Source organism: Salminus brasiliensis, chromosome 15 (assembly GCF_030463535.1).
Source record: "Salminus brasiliensis chromosome 15, fSalBra1.hap2, whole genome shotgun sequence".
Taxonomy (NCBI): domain Eukaryota; kingdom Metazoa; phylum Chordata; class Actinopteri; order Characiformes; family Bryconidae; genus Salminus; species Salminus brasiliensis.
The window spans coordinates 29,153,437-29,166,568 of record NC_132892.1 but is presented as its reverse complement, the minus strand read 5'-3'; the positions used below and the strand labels follow the sequence as shown (position 1 = coordinate 29,166,568).

At 41.1% G+C, this 13,132-nt stretch overlaps 2 protein-coding genes across 2 annotated transcripts; both read right to left on the bottom strand.

Moving 5' to 3' along the window:
* Positions 1 to 1,167: 1,167 nt before the first annotated feature.
* LOC140536173 (major histocompatibility complex class I-related gene protein-like) lies at positions 1,168 to 5,058 on the bottom strand. Its single transcript, XM_072657857.1, has 6 exons — positions 5,004 to 5,058; positions 4,095 to 4,352; positions 3,450 to 3,734; positions 2,712 to 2,984; positions 2,121 to 2,222; positions 1,168 to 1,611 (listed from the first exon to the last, which is right to left on the bottom strand). Exons 1-6 carry the CDS (start codon positions 5,056 to 5,058, stop codon positions 1,598 to 1,600), a joined length of 987 nt encoding a protein of 328 aa, XP_072513958.1. The 3' UTR covers positions 1,168 to 1,597.
* Positions 5,059 to 5,791: 733 nt separating this feature from the next.
* Positions 5,792 to 11,031, bottom strand: LOC140535749 (class I histocompatibility antigen, F10 alpha chain-like). The gene is made up of 6 exons (XM_072657214.1): positions 10,910 to 11,031; positions 10,215 to 10,472; positions 9,081 to 9,365; positions 8,256 to 8,528; positions 7,897 to 8,001; positions 5,792 to 7,504 (listed from the first exon to the last, which is right to left on the bottom strand). Exons 1-6 carry the CDS (start codon positions 10,962 to 10,964, stop codon positions 7,491 to 7,493), a joined length of 990 nt encoding a protein of 329 aa, XP_072513315.1. The 5' UTR covers positions 10,965 to 11,031; the 3' UTR covers positions 5,792 to 7,490.
* Between the last annotated feature and the right edge of the window lie 2,101 nt (positions 11,032 to 13,132).

Genomic DNA, 13,132 nt, shown 5'->3' with positions numbered 1-13,132 from the left:
AAAAGTGGGGTTTGTCACTAGGCCACGCCCTACAGCAGCATTCACTGTGTAGCACGTTGTTTTGTGCATTGGCATGATTTCACTACTCCAGCTGTCAGTATGGCAGAGATATGCTCTCTGACAGCCTTTCCAGTAGCTGCCCCTTACACTTTACTGCACATTCTGTACATCTGCACTCCTGGATACTATTGAAATTTTAAACTTTACTTCAATAAAATATATGCTCATGTTTATTCACTCAGTATCTATCTATTAATCATCCATCAGAGAGTCAAAATCCCACAAAAGGTTTATGATTATGATTGATGCACAATTTAAAACCTGAAAAACATTTTTCTTTTTTAATTTTGTCCATTTTTAAATACTCCTTTCTAGGAAATGGCAGAAGGGAACCAGGAGCAACCAGGAGGAGTTGCTCTATAACTAATAGCTAAGGACCAGCACTATCATACCAGAGCCTTCAAATCCACACACCTGAATCTAAGAAGCAGGGGACCAGGCAAACATACATTGTTGAGTGGGATTGTGAAAACATTGGTAGACCAACAGGATCAGGTCATGGTGGGAGGACCTGCATCTGGTCAAATCAATCAATCAATCAAGTGAGCAATACCTGACCAGATGCTTTTGGTAGCCATCAAACAAGCTTCTGTCAGAATACTGGTTGGATATTTAACCAGTCTACTTGGCAAAACTGGTGGAACTCAGTTAAATTTGGTGGTGTCCTGACACCCACATATTTTCAATAGGATTAAGGTCAAGACCTCAGGAAGTTCATTTCAACAACTTAATATTAACCTACTTTATTCATCCACTTTGTGCAATGTACTACCACCACCACCATGCTTAACAGCTGATACAGTGACCTTGGGGTTGAGTGCTTCATCTTTACTCCCCCAAACTTAGCTTTGGTCATGGTGGACAATCCAAACAGACATATGTGCATGAATTCAAAAAAGGGTTTTTGCTTTCATTTTTTTATGGCCATTCATGATGTGACCAGCCAGGCCTTAGTTAAACTGGTAAAGAATAACTCTAAACTTATCTAAGATGGGAGTGTTGGCTCTATATAAATAAACACAAATCAGTTTGACTTTGTGACCTTTTCATTTTATTGATGTATTTTTTACATGGGAATAAAAATAAAAAAACATGTAAAAATGATGAATTATGAAATCTTTTTTTGTTTTGCTTTTTACTGATTTTATTTCAAGACTCATAAGCTGGAATGAACGGAGAGGATTTAGCAATAGAGGCTATTTCTTAGTGTATGTAAATCAAAGCAAATGTTTATATATTTATAGCTGTATGATTTTAGAGATAATTAACATCTACAACACTGCCATGGTCCTACAACTTAGGCCTGGTGGAAGCCCCCCAGCCACAACATCCTAACCTATCCTAACGGGTGTCCCCAGTGTCCTCTTTTTTGAAAACTATAATAGTTACTGTGTAAATGAGACACCTCTGCTAGTTCAAACAGTGCATAAATAAACTACTCACAATCCAGAAAACATATTGTGAACATACAAAAGCATGTAAATAATTTAAAGCAACGGAACCCATCGACTCCATGGACTGTTATTTATCCCAATGTTCAGATCACAGCATCTATAGGAGACACAATAATGATTGTTAGCTGTGAAGCCATTTTGAACACATGGTGTACTTTCAAATACTGAATGTTATAATTCATAAGTACATTTTAAAGTAAAACATTATTCTTGGTGTTGTTTAGCCATTCTGTAAGTGCTTAAACCTAGTATTTAACATGTGATTTAATGGTTAACTTCTATGCAGCACAATATTGAAATGTGGCCAACTAAACCCTAAATTGAGCTGGTGTAGAATAAACCTGCTCATTAAAATATGGAACAATACAGATGTTTTACTGTGAAATACTGTTCACTAGGATGTCCTCTGAAATAAGCTTGGATTTGTAACAAATGTAATGATCAGAAATTGCATATATATATATATGCAATTATAAAATATATATGTATAAATCTCCACATCATTCTTTATAAGATTCTTCACAAGGTTCTTCTCAAACACAGGGATACAAATTTGGGTCTTTTATGCCCTTTTTTTTGTTGTTGTACTATAGTTGAGTTGCTTACCTCGAGTTCTGTACCACCACACTACAAGCCCAATTCCAGCAGCCAACAACCAAATACAGACAAGAGATATCCAGACAGCCATTCCTCCAGCTTTCCCTCCACCTGCAGAAGAAAGCAGGTCTGTTTTCACTGAGTTTTACACAAGTTTCACTGCTGTACAAAAAGTCTGTAGTCTGAAAACCTCTGTAGTGATGAACTGAATGAGGAACAGATCACATATTTAATGCTAGTTTTAGGCTGAAATGTCCTTTTACAGAACAATCAGTTTCAGGAGTTGGTGTGGCACAACAGATAAAACCACTAGCTGCCAGTGAGCCATACCATATTACACCATGTGGGAGACCAGGGTTCGATTCACAGTCTGGGTGACCGTATGCTGCGTCCCTGTATGTATGAGTCCCTGGGCAAGACTCCTAACACTACATTGGCCCACCTCTGTAATACGAGTTACCTTGTAAGTCGCTCTGGATAAGAGCGTCAGCTAAATGCTGTAAATTTAAATGTAGGAAGTTCAGGAGAAGAAGTGTTCAGTACTGATAGATTAAGAATTCATTAACTAAAACATTTAATGATGTGCAGAAGTCCTCATACCCCAGACTCTGGTGATGTTGTCCGGTACGCTGCTATGCAGCACTACACAGCTGTAGGTGTGTTCTCCTACATCCTCCTCTGGAACTATCACACTCTTTCTGGTCTGGTACGTGCCGTCCTCATTCGGCAGAACATCAGTGACCCCTTCATCCACAGGCTGAAGATCTGGGCCAAGCCAAACCATCTGAACCACCGGGGGGTAAAACCCAGTCACATGACACGTGACTGTAATGGAGCCGACCTTCTGCTGCTCAATGATCCTGACCTCTGGAACTGGGAAAAACGACAAGAGGAAAAATCCACCTTATAACCACCTAAATGACCTAGAAGTTCCTTGATATCTGTTCTAGATATTAGGAATACATGCTTGTAGTGTTAAGAACCGAAAATTGGTTCTAGAGTAAAATATGATGTTCTGTAACAAGTTTATCAAACAAAAGGTGAAATTAGTATGTAAAATTAACATTACTGCAAATATTTATGCAGTTGAACTTCATCATCGCTGCCTTACAAAAACATTCATATCTCCATAATTGCAACTTTACAAGAGAAGGAAAAACCCTTCTTAACTTTCAGTAGAAGTCAGTGTAAACAGATTGTATTTCAAGCATTTCTATTAGCCCATTCATCAAGAAAATTTTAAAAGTGGAAAATGCAAGGACATGGCCGTTTGTGTAAATGACTGTAATGTCATTTAAGGATGCAGTGAAGAAGGAAGAAGTCAAGAAGATATCTGACCTTTTCTGATGAGGACTCCTGGAGCTTGCTTTAATATATTCAGTCGATCCAGACATCTTGTCCTGTAATATGCTACTATCTCTTCTATAGTGGCTGAATCTCTCTCCCTCAGAGTCTTGTACAGGACAGCCTGAGGAACTGCAGCTACAAATGTCTTCCTTTTAAAGTCCAAACTTAAAAAGTCCTTTCCATTGAATGCGTGGGTCACAAATGCCCTGTAAGTCCCATCTGGATACAGAGAGCAGCATCCAGATGCTTGGTAAATGTTCTGGTCAGACAGTGAACCTGAATCAGAGACACAACAAATACTGTCTCATTCCAAACACTGTAAGACAGAGTGAATAAAATTACTGATAGGTAATTTGGTCCAAACTATCTGTAGTCAGGTCCATATTAACAGTGGTATATTTAAAGAGGAAGCTTTGCTAGTATTGGTGCATGATTTATCATTAAGTATATATGATGCAGGTTTTAATTCATTTATTTTTATTAACGGTTTACCTACCATTTTGCATTTTCAAAAGTTTTCAAAATCTCAGGCCATTTATTCAGTTACTTTCTACACTTTGAAAAGTAGAAACCTTTAATGCTGGTCGAGAAATGTGGTCAGAAACGCTGGTAATCAGGTGTTGAAAAGCAGATTACCTGTCAGGTTGAACTGTTTAGTTGCTGACTGAAACCCAAGGGCACTAACATATCTGCTGTGGACTGACCAGGCATGAATGCTACTCCACTCCTCTTTCCCTGCAGTGGTGTTGATCCAGTCAGGACAGGGCATTTTGGACCTTAAACTGCTGTCATGGTAGTAGACAGTGACATCATTCAGAACGATCCTTTCTGTAAATTCAGGCAGCCCAAATCCTTTAGAGTACGTCCAGTAACCACAGCTGTCATACTGAAGATCTGTAACAGTAAAGTTAGTGTTAAATGCAGTGGAAATGAGAATTGAGCCGACTTTTTCATTATTTCATTAAATAAAGTGAAGACTGACATGATACCATAAAAATGTTTAAAAATATCCTTGTTCCTTTTTTGAGCTTTTTTGATCTGTGAACAAATTCCATATATATTAAAAGTGAGGTCACCTCAAATAAGAACTGTCGGAGAACAGCCTCCAGAAAAGGCTGTGGAATTTTGTAAATGTTATGCTTAGGACCCAAAGTGAACTAAAAAGGAAATAAGGTCATGGAAGTCAGAACATGCTGCAATAAAACTTAACTGAACAATTAACATATATATAGACACACATATATATATATATATATATATATATATATATATATATATATATATATATATATATATATATATATATATATATGTATAGTTTAGTAATGTCTAAGATTAGAGGTATCTTTGAGCTATTAGTCTATTCTAACTAGCTGAGGTTTTCTTGAGTAAATAGCAATGCACTTTGCAAGTCGCTCTGGATAAGAGCGTCTGCTAAATGCCATAAATGTAAATGTATATATATATATATATATATACTGAACGATTCCTGAATCTGAAGAGATTTGAAACTGGTCTACAAAAGACCTAATGAAGATTACTCACCAGTCCTTACTTGCTGAAGATTTAAGAGCAGTAATAAAACACAAGCGATCTTCATGGCTGAAATGGTGAAAGTAAAAGCTGTGTTTGTCAGTAGACCACTTCCTAAAACTTGTTTCGTTCATCAGCATGATTTAACTAGTCAGCTGTCAGTGTGTCAGATGACCCATCAGAGAGTCCAAAATATGTTGTTTTTAATGTTTATTTATTATTTATTTATAAATACTCCTTTCTAGTAAATGTCAGAGGAGGAAAACCAGAACAAAATGTGAGGGGTTGCTCAATCTGGACCAAATCTAGACCAAAAGCATCTGGTCAACATCAATTAATCAAGTAAACTAAACTAAAAAGTAAACTTGTCTAGTCCCTGTACATAAGTACTGCCAATAGAATACGACTCTTTGGAGTAGATAAACATGAACCCATTAGCACCATGCTGCCTGAAGCTGCCAGTTGTGGGCTAGCGGGGTATAAGGCCCCCCAGCATTGGGCTGTGTAGCAATGGAACTATTGTGTTCTCTGGAATGATGGATAGTGCTCCATCCAATATGGGATACGTTGGGGAGTTGGGGATGAGATAAGATGGGGTGGTGATCATCCAACATCCTAACCTCACTATTTTGCAGAATGCAAGCAAATCCTCACAGCAATGCTTCTCCAAAATCTAGTAGAAAGCCTTCTTCCCTGGACAGTAGAGACAGTCACTCCAACAAAAGCAGGATCAGCTCTTTTTTATACCGTTGATTTCAGAAGAAACAATAAATGAGCAGGCGTCCCAATACTTTTGTCCATATAGTGAATCTTTATTCAAAACAGGAAAGCAATACATTCACTCATCAGTAGATGTCAGTATTAAATCACTCAGCAGTACTCACACATGAACAATAATCAGGTTGAGTCTGATTTCACTGGAAGAACACTGTCCCCTGACACTGCTGAAACCACCCATACCCAGAATGCACAGGGAATTACTGCAGCTGTAACACAGCTCTACTAAACACACCGACTGTGTCCAAACAGCACAGTGCAGAGGTTTAGACAGCTAGACACAGGGTTCAAGAGACTTTACCTCTGTAGTAGAAGAACAAGAAACTAGGAGATCCTGGCTGGTTTGATAAGAAATGCAGTATAAAAGTGGTTCATCAGTTCAACCTTAAAAGCTTTAAATGGTTCAGTTTCACTGGTTTGATTCAACTGAAATAAAAAAACACAGAAAACTTTAAAAACATGTTAAATTCATCTTCTGCCTTGTTCTACATTTTTACATTGTGGAAATGGTGGACCTCTTTAACAGCCTCGCTACCCAGCAAAATCAGTTTGCTGAAGGAAAGGACAGGGCTTCCTTTAAACCTTTCTATTGTTGATAGATTTAAACATATGAACATTTGATCTTCAGTTAAACAACATTGAGAGATGGAGGTAAAACAACTAAACACATAAAACTGAAGAAATGTCTTTTAAAATAGCTTTGACCTTCATGGACTTGGTCTAGTGCAGTTTGTTGTAGATAAGTATTAATAAAGCAGTATACTTAACAAATCCATAATAAATAAATACATACATATAAAGAGTGCATGACAGGCAGGTTTACTAAGTGCTGTGCAAATGTTTAGAATGAGCTTATTACTCTCTTACTGATTATTCTTTTATCTCTTATTTTATTTTGGTCTATATCGCTACATCTATTGTAATGTTAGTTTCTTGTTTTTGTATTCTCACTGCTGAGTAGAAAATAAACTCCAGGAAGTGGTGGGAAAAAAAGGAGACACACAAAACAGTGCACTCAAACAAAGGGAGGCAATAAACATCAAACAGGGTTCAACAAAAGACACCTTCAGTCTTGGGGCTGAAAATAAGGCTGTAACTGAAATGTTTTTCACAGAAATTAATACATTTAAAGGCACATCTAAGGCCCCTGGATCAGCTCACACTTTAAACACAGGATTTCTTTCCTAAATCAAGAATCCACTTGACTTGACTTGTCTTGTCTTGTTTTTTCTTTCCTTTTTCTTTTCTTCTTTTTGTTTCTCGCGATCTCTTTACCAGTTTACCGTCTGCCCCTCTACAAAGGTGCAGCACTGAGCCACTATTTGGAAGAGCTTTTATTCAGAGCCCATCAGGCGCATCTGATCAGCAACAATCAGTGCTGGGGCTTCTGGGAAATTGAGTTTTTAGAGCTGTTCCCAGCTGCTTCCTTACTACACCACCATGACCCCCTGCTGGTGACTGGTGGTGTGGACTGAGCCCTTACAGTCTCATTCTTTCTAGTGTTTAATTGTTTGGTTTTGTAGGTATGAAAACTATAAACACTAAAATGTATACACATATTTTTCACTAATGACTATAACTGTGCAATAGAACCACCTCTGCTAGTTATAACAGTGCATAAATAAAATTACTGACAACGCAAAAACTTAATGTGAAAATAAAATAGACTCTATATCTCCATATTAGCAGTAGACTATTATTTATAGTATTCACACAGCGGGTTCAAATGACAGCATCTAAAGGAGAACACAAATGATTGTTACATGTGAAGCCATTTTCAACACAGGGTGTATTTTCATGTAGAGCATACTGATTTCAAAAATTCATAGTTCTGAATTTAAGTATATGATCTTTTGGAAAAACAAAGACTTGCATTTTAAAGAAAATTCCAGTATAAAAAACTGTTAAATTTTAGTGTTTAGTTTTTCTGCGAGTACTTAAACACAATATTTAACATGTTATGTATAATAATATGAAAAAAATAAGCTAGACCTTAGTTGATGTAGGACGATACAAATCAAAAACTGTTTTACTTTAAATAATGTTCACTAAGATTTATCCAGAAATAAACAATTGGATTTTTGATGTATTTAATGACCATTAATAGTGCAGTAATTGAGTTGCTTACCTCGAGTTCTGCAGCGCCACCACACTCCAAGCCCAATTCCAGCAGCCAACAACCAAATACAGACAAGAGATATCCAGACAGCCATTCCTCCAGCTTTCTCTCCACCTGCAGAAGAAAGCAGGTCTGTTTTCACTGAGTTTTACACAAGTTTCACTGCTGTACAAAAAGTCTGTAGTCTGAAAACCTCTGTAGTGATGAACTGAATGAGGGACAGATCACATATTTAATGCTAGTTTTAGGCTGAAATGTCCTTTAACAGGACAATCAGTTTCAGGAAGTTCAGGAGAAGAAGTGTTCAGTACTGATAGATTAAGAATTCATTAACTAAAACATTTAATGATGTGCAGAAGTCCTCATACCCCAGACTCTGGTGATGTTGTCCGGTACGCTGCTATGCAGCACTACACAGCTGTAGGTGTGTTCTCCTACATCCTCCTCTGGAACTATCACACTCTTTCTGGTCTGGTACGTGCCATCCTCATTGGGCAGCACATCAGTGACCCCTTCATCCACAGGCTGAAGATCTGGACCGAGCCAAACCACCTGAACCACCCGGGGATAAAACCCAGTCACATGACATGTGACTGTAATGGATCCGGCCTTCTGCTGCTCAAAGATCCTGACTTCTGGAACTGGGAAAACAATAAGAGGGTAGTTGGACTTCTAAATAACCAAGAAGGTTCATGACATCTGTTCTACACTGAAATTCAATGTTTGTAATGTCAGACCTAATACTGTAGTATGTAGTAACAGCTGACGCTGTAGGACATCGTAATGTGGGTAGTTGATCATTTTGGGATCTTTACCTGGTTTGAGTATCAAAATAAAATAAAGTTCTAAGAGAATTCCAAAATGCTTATAAAATCGCAGTAAAGCCATAAAAGATAAACAATCTAAAGATACACATCAACTCTCTATCCAACTTTCAACTGACAATTTCACTTCACAAGTTTCATCAATTTGAGAAATCAAATCTGCAATACTGTCAAAAGCATATCCATCTGATTCTGAAAAGGACAATGAATACAGCTCCTTACAATATGAATACAATAATCTAGCAATTAATATCTGGTCGATCGTGTGACAGTGTGGTGTTCATAGTTCTGAATTTGCTACTTTATGTGTAATAACACAGAGCTTTAATGGATGAGGTGAAGAAGGAAGAAGTCAAGAAGATATCTGACCTTTTCTAATGTGGACTCCTGGAGCTTGCTTTAATATATTCAGTCGTTCCAGACATCTTGTCCTGTAATATGCTACTATGTCTTCTATAGTGGCTGAATCTCTCTCCCTCAGAGTCTTGTACAGGACAGCCTGAGGAACTGCAGCTACAAATGTCTTGGTGTTAATGTCAAAACTTGTGAAGTCCTTGCCATTGAATGCGTGGGTCACCAATACCCTGTAAGTCCCATTCGGGTACAGAGAGCAGCAAGCAGATGCTTGGTAAATGTTCTGGTCAGAGAGTGAACCTGAATCAGAGAAAAAAAAGACACTGTAAGACTCAAGAGTGAACAGTGAACAGTTCAATAGTGAACAGTGTTAAGTGTGTTAAGATTACTGATGGGTGATTTGGCCCAACACTATCTGTAGTTAACTGTGACAGTATAGGAAGAGCTATATTTGAAGAAGCTCAGTAAGGTGAGCAGGGGGAGACCGTAAAGGTTTGAAGTTCACAGGTTTACACTTGTTCTAAACTGTTTGTGTCAGAAAGAGATGTTCTGTGTCTAGTTAGTGTATCTAACTGTATCTAGTTAACGGCCAAATAAGCTCATTCCCCCATGTGCGCTCAGTGATTGGTGTCACACTCTGAAAATAGCTGGATATCAAATGTACCTAAAATCAGCTGAAAACACTTCCGAGATCATTCCCTGGACTCTGTGCTCTCAGATATGAGGTTTAATCCTCTAAACAAGCTTAGATTTGAGCTTAAGTTAGCTGGAACACGGGGTGTGGTGTTTACTGTGCTGGCTAACTTCTATAAATAAAGCTAGATAGTGCTCACTGACTAAAATACAGCAGAACCGCTCTCTCAGTTTGTCTTTCTGTTACTCCCAACACCACTCGCTCTCAGACACGAGATGATATTCTCAGCGCTTGTGTCAGTAGCTCAGCAGATCTAATCAGCTAATCTGAGCTGTCTGATACTCGATGGAGCTTAACAGGTGAGCTACTGATCAAAAACCATGGAACAAATCTTGAGAGCTTTCTGTTCTTTCAGCAGCAGTCACTAGATCAGAGTCATTCTGTGGATACCACCCAACCCTAGATTGCTGCAGTGATTCAGGTGTTGTCTATTTTAAGTGTAAAAAGCAGATTACCTGTCAGGTTGAACTGTTCAGTAGCCGACTGCAATCCAAGGGTACTAACATATCTGTTGTGGTCTGTCCAGAAATGAATACTACTCCACACATCTCTTCCTGCAGTGGTGTTGATCCAGTCAGGACAGGGCATTTTGGACCTCATAGTGCTGTCATGGTAGTAGACAGTGACATCATTCAGAACCTTCCTTTCAGTAAATTCAGGCAGCCCAAATCCTTTAGAGGAAGCCCAGTAACCACAGCTGTCATACTGAAGATCTGTAAATGTAAAGTTAGTGTTAAATGCAGTGGAAATGCAAAGTGCTCCATCCAATACTTTTGGGATAAGTTGGAGATGAGGTGGGGTGGTGATCATCCAACATTCTGACCTCACAAACCAGCTAACGTTTAGCCACAAGTCGTGACTGTAGAATATTGCTTTCTTCAATTTGACCACAAAACTGGAATTACGATCCTGAATCTTCACCACAGTCAGATTGTTCATTATTGACAAATGTGAATTAGATCTAAACCAGGAAAGGCTGTAGAATATTATAAATGCTGCGTAGGATCAGTAGTACATAAACAAGTAAGTAAGGACATACATGACAATGTCATGGAGCTGCATTGACCTTTCACTAAGTCAAATCCTGGATGTAAAGGAATTGTATCTACAAGTAAGCTTGTCTACAAAAGACCTAATGAAGATTACTCACCAGTCCTCACTTGCTGAAGATTTAAGAGCAGTGATAAAACACAAGCGATCTTCATGGCTGAAATGGTGAAAGTAAAAGCTGTGTTTGTAAGTAGACCACTTCCTAAAACTTGTTTCTGTCACGCCCGCGCCGCCACGCCCGCCCCAGAGGCCGCGGCTCACAGGAAAGAATGAACTATTTGTTAATGTACCATGTCATGTTTATTCATGGAAGGACTTTTATGTTGCAATGGACTTTCGGGTTGTCGCCCCTCGTCGCCATTTTGGTTTCTGGTTTTGTTTGTCAGGTGACTATTCTTTGTTTGGTTAATGTGTTACACCTGTGGGCTGGTGTATTTGAGTAGGGCTAGTGTCAGCTGCTGGTTGCCGAGGATTACCCTTAGTGCACCACATGCACCCAGGTTATTCAGTTAACGGTATAGACTCAGTATTCACCGGTCTGGTCTGTAGAGTGCCTGCTTGTACAAGAGGACTCTCTCTCTCTACCTAGCTAGCTTAGCAGGGGAAGCTAACTAGCTAAGCAGCTCTCATCTCAGGGTCCATTAGGGAGCTACTGCAGGTCTGCGGCGATCTGCAAGCTGGGGTCCTGGAGCTCCAGGAGTGAGCGACTCTCCAGCTTGCTTCAGCAGTTAGCTCTCCTCACCGTCGGACCGGAACAGTCGTCTAGGTCTGGTGGCTGACTCCTCACGCTCTCAAGTCTAGTAAGTTCAATGCGCCTGACTAGCGCTACTCTATATGTCCTAGTTCATAGCTTTCCCAGGCTCGGCTTGGAGGTTTATGTTTCTGAGTAATGGTATTGGCTCAGCCCCGGCAGCTAGCACTGCCCTAGTGCCTCACCAGCCCCAGGTGTGTTCCTTTTGTTTGCCCAGTATGGTTTGTCACAGTTTTTAGTTCTTCCTTATCCCTAGTAATTGGTGCTGCATTTCTGTTTTGTTTATGGTTTATTGTTATTAATTAACTCCTCGCTTCGGTCCATCCCTGCGAGTGTTCTCCCGTCATTGTCAGACCGAGTGGATCATGACAGAATCCTCGGCCGGCCGCCTTTGAACAGCGGGGATGGGGGCCTTGGGTCCGGCTGTTTGCGCCCAGGGTCGATTCCTGGGGCAGCAGCAACACACGTTACAGAGTGTGTCAGAGACGGTTGGTCGCCTTGTGCCTGTGGCTGGACTGGGCCACAGCCACCTGGGAGGACCTCAGTGAGAAGCCCTTCTCGGACTATTTGAAGCAGTTCAAGGCGGTGTTCCAACACCCCCGAGAGGGGCTCACTAAGGGCGATCTCCTGCTGCGGATGGAGCAGGGCTCCAAGCCGGCAGCCCAGTATGCGCTGGAGTTCCGAACGCTAGCCGCTGGTAGCGGATGGAACCAGCCGGCCTTGGTGGCACTGTTCCGCAATGGACTTAATCCGCATCTGCAGCGGGAGATGGCATGCCGGGGTGAGTCGCTTGAGCTTGACGAGCTTATCGCGCTCGCTATTAGGTTAGACCAGCTTCTTGGTCGTCCTACTAACCCCAGGTTCCCGAAAGCTGGGGGTTCAGCGGCCAGGCCGGGAAGGCAGACCGGTCCAGCTGTCCAAAGTGGAGACCTACTCGCTGGTTTAGAGGGGCGAACTGCCCCGACGTCGTCGGCAGGAACGACCTGCGAGCTCAGGGAAGTGGGTTCCCGGGGCCTTACACAGGAAGAACGCAGTAGACGGAGCCGAGAGGGACTCTGCTACTACTGTGGGGCACGGAAGGAAGGCCTGTCCTTGACGACTCCCATTGAAATCCTGCCTATTCACCGAGGAGCGCGAGGAAAGGACCCCTCGCGCCAATGCGGTGAGTCTGCCCGCCCAGGGACTCGTTTCCCGGTCGATCACGTTGCCAGTCAGGGTTTCCTACCAGAGCCAGTCTCTTGTCGTTTTAGCACTGATCGACTGTGGAGCAGAGGGCAGCTTCCTGCGAGCTGACATCGCGCAGCGTCTGAGGATCCCGACCGTGCCGCTCCCGAAGCCCCTCTGCGTCACCGCCCTGGACGGACAGCCCATGGGTCTTCGGCCCATCACTCACCGTACTGAGGGATTTCGTCTCGCCGTGAGCTTCCTCGACCAGGAAGTGGCGTCCCTGCTGGTTCTACCTGTCTCCGAGCATGAGATGATACTAGGTCTGCCCTGGTTGAGCCAGCATAACCCTCATATCTCCTGGCCTGAACGGGAGATTGTATCCTGGTTCCCCTTATTGCCGTGACA

Bases quoted from the DNA above. Each gene is read 5' to 3' on its own strand.
- LOC140536173 (XM_072657857.1), bottom strand. From the start codon at position 5,058: ATGAAGATCGCTTGTGTTTTATTACTGCTCTTAAATCTTCAGCAAGTA. The intron at 2,985-3,449 runs GTCAGATATCTT...CGTTTTTCCCAG, and splicing joins AGGAGTCCTCATCAGAAAAG to TTCCAGAGGTCAGGATCATT. The intron at 2,223-2,711 runs GTATGAGGACTT...TTTCTTCTGCAG, and splicing joins CAACATCACCAGAGTCTGGG to GTGGAGGGAAAGCTGGAGGA.
- LOC140535749 (XM_072657214.1), bottom strand. From the start codon at position 10,964: ATGAAGATCGCTTGTGTTTTATCACTGCTCTTAAATCTTCAGCAAGTG. The intron at 10,473-10,909 runs GTGAGTAATCTT...TTACATTTACAG, and splicing joins TCTTCAGCAAGTGAGGACTG to ATCTTCAGTATGACAGCTGT. The intron at 9,366-10,214 runs GTAATCTGCTTT...TCTCTGATTCAG, and splicing joins TGAACAGTTCAACCTGACAG to GTTCACTCTCTGACCAGAAC.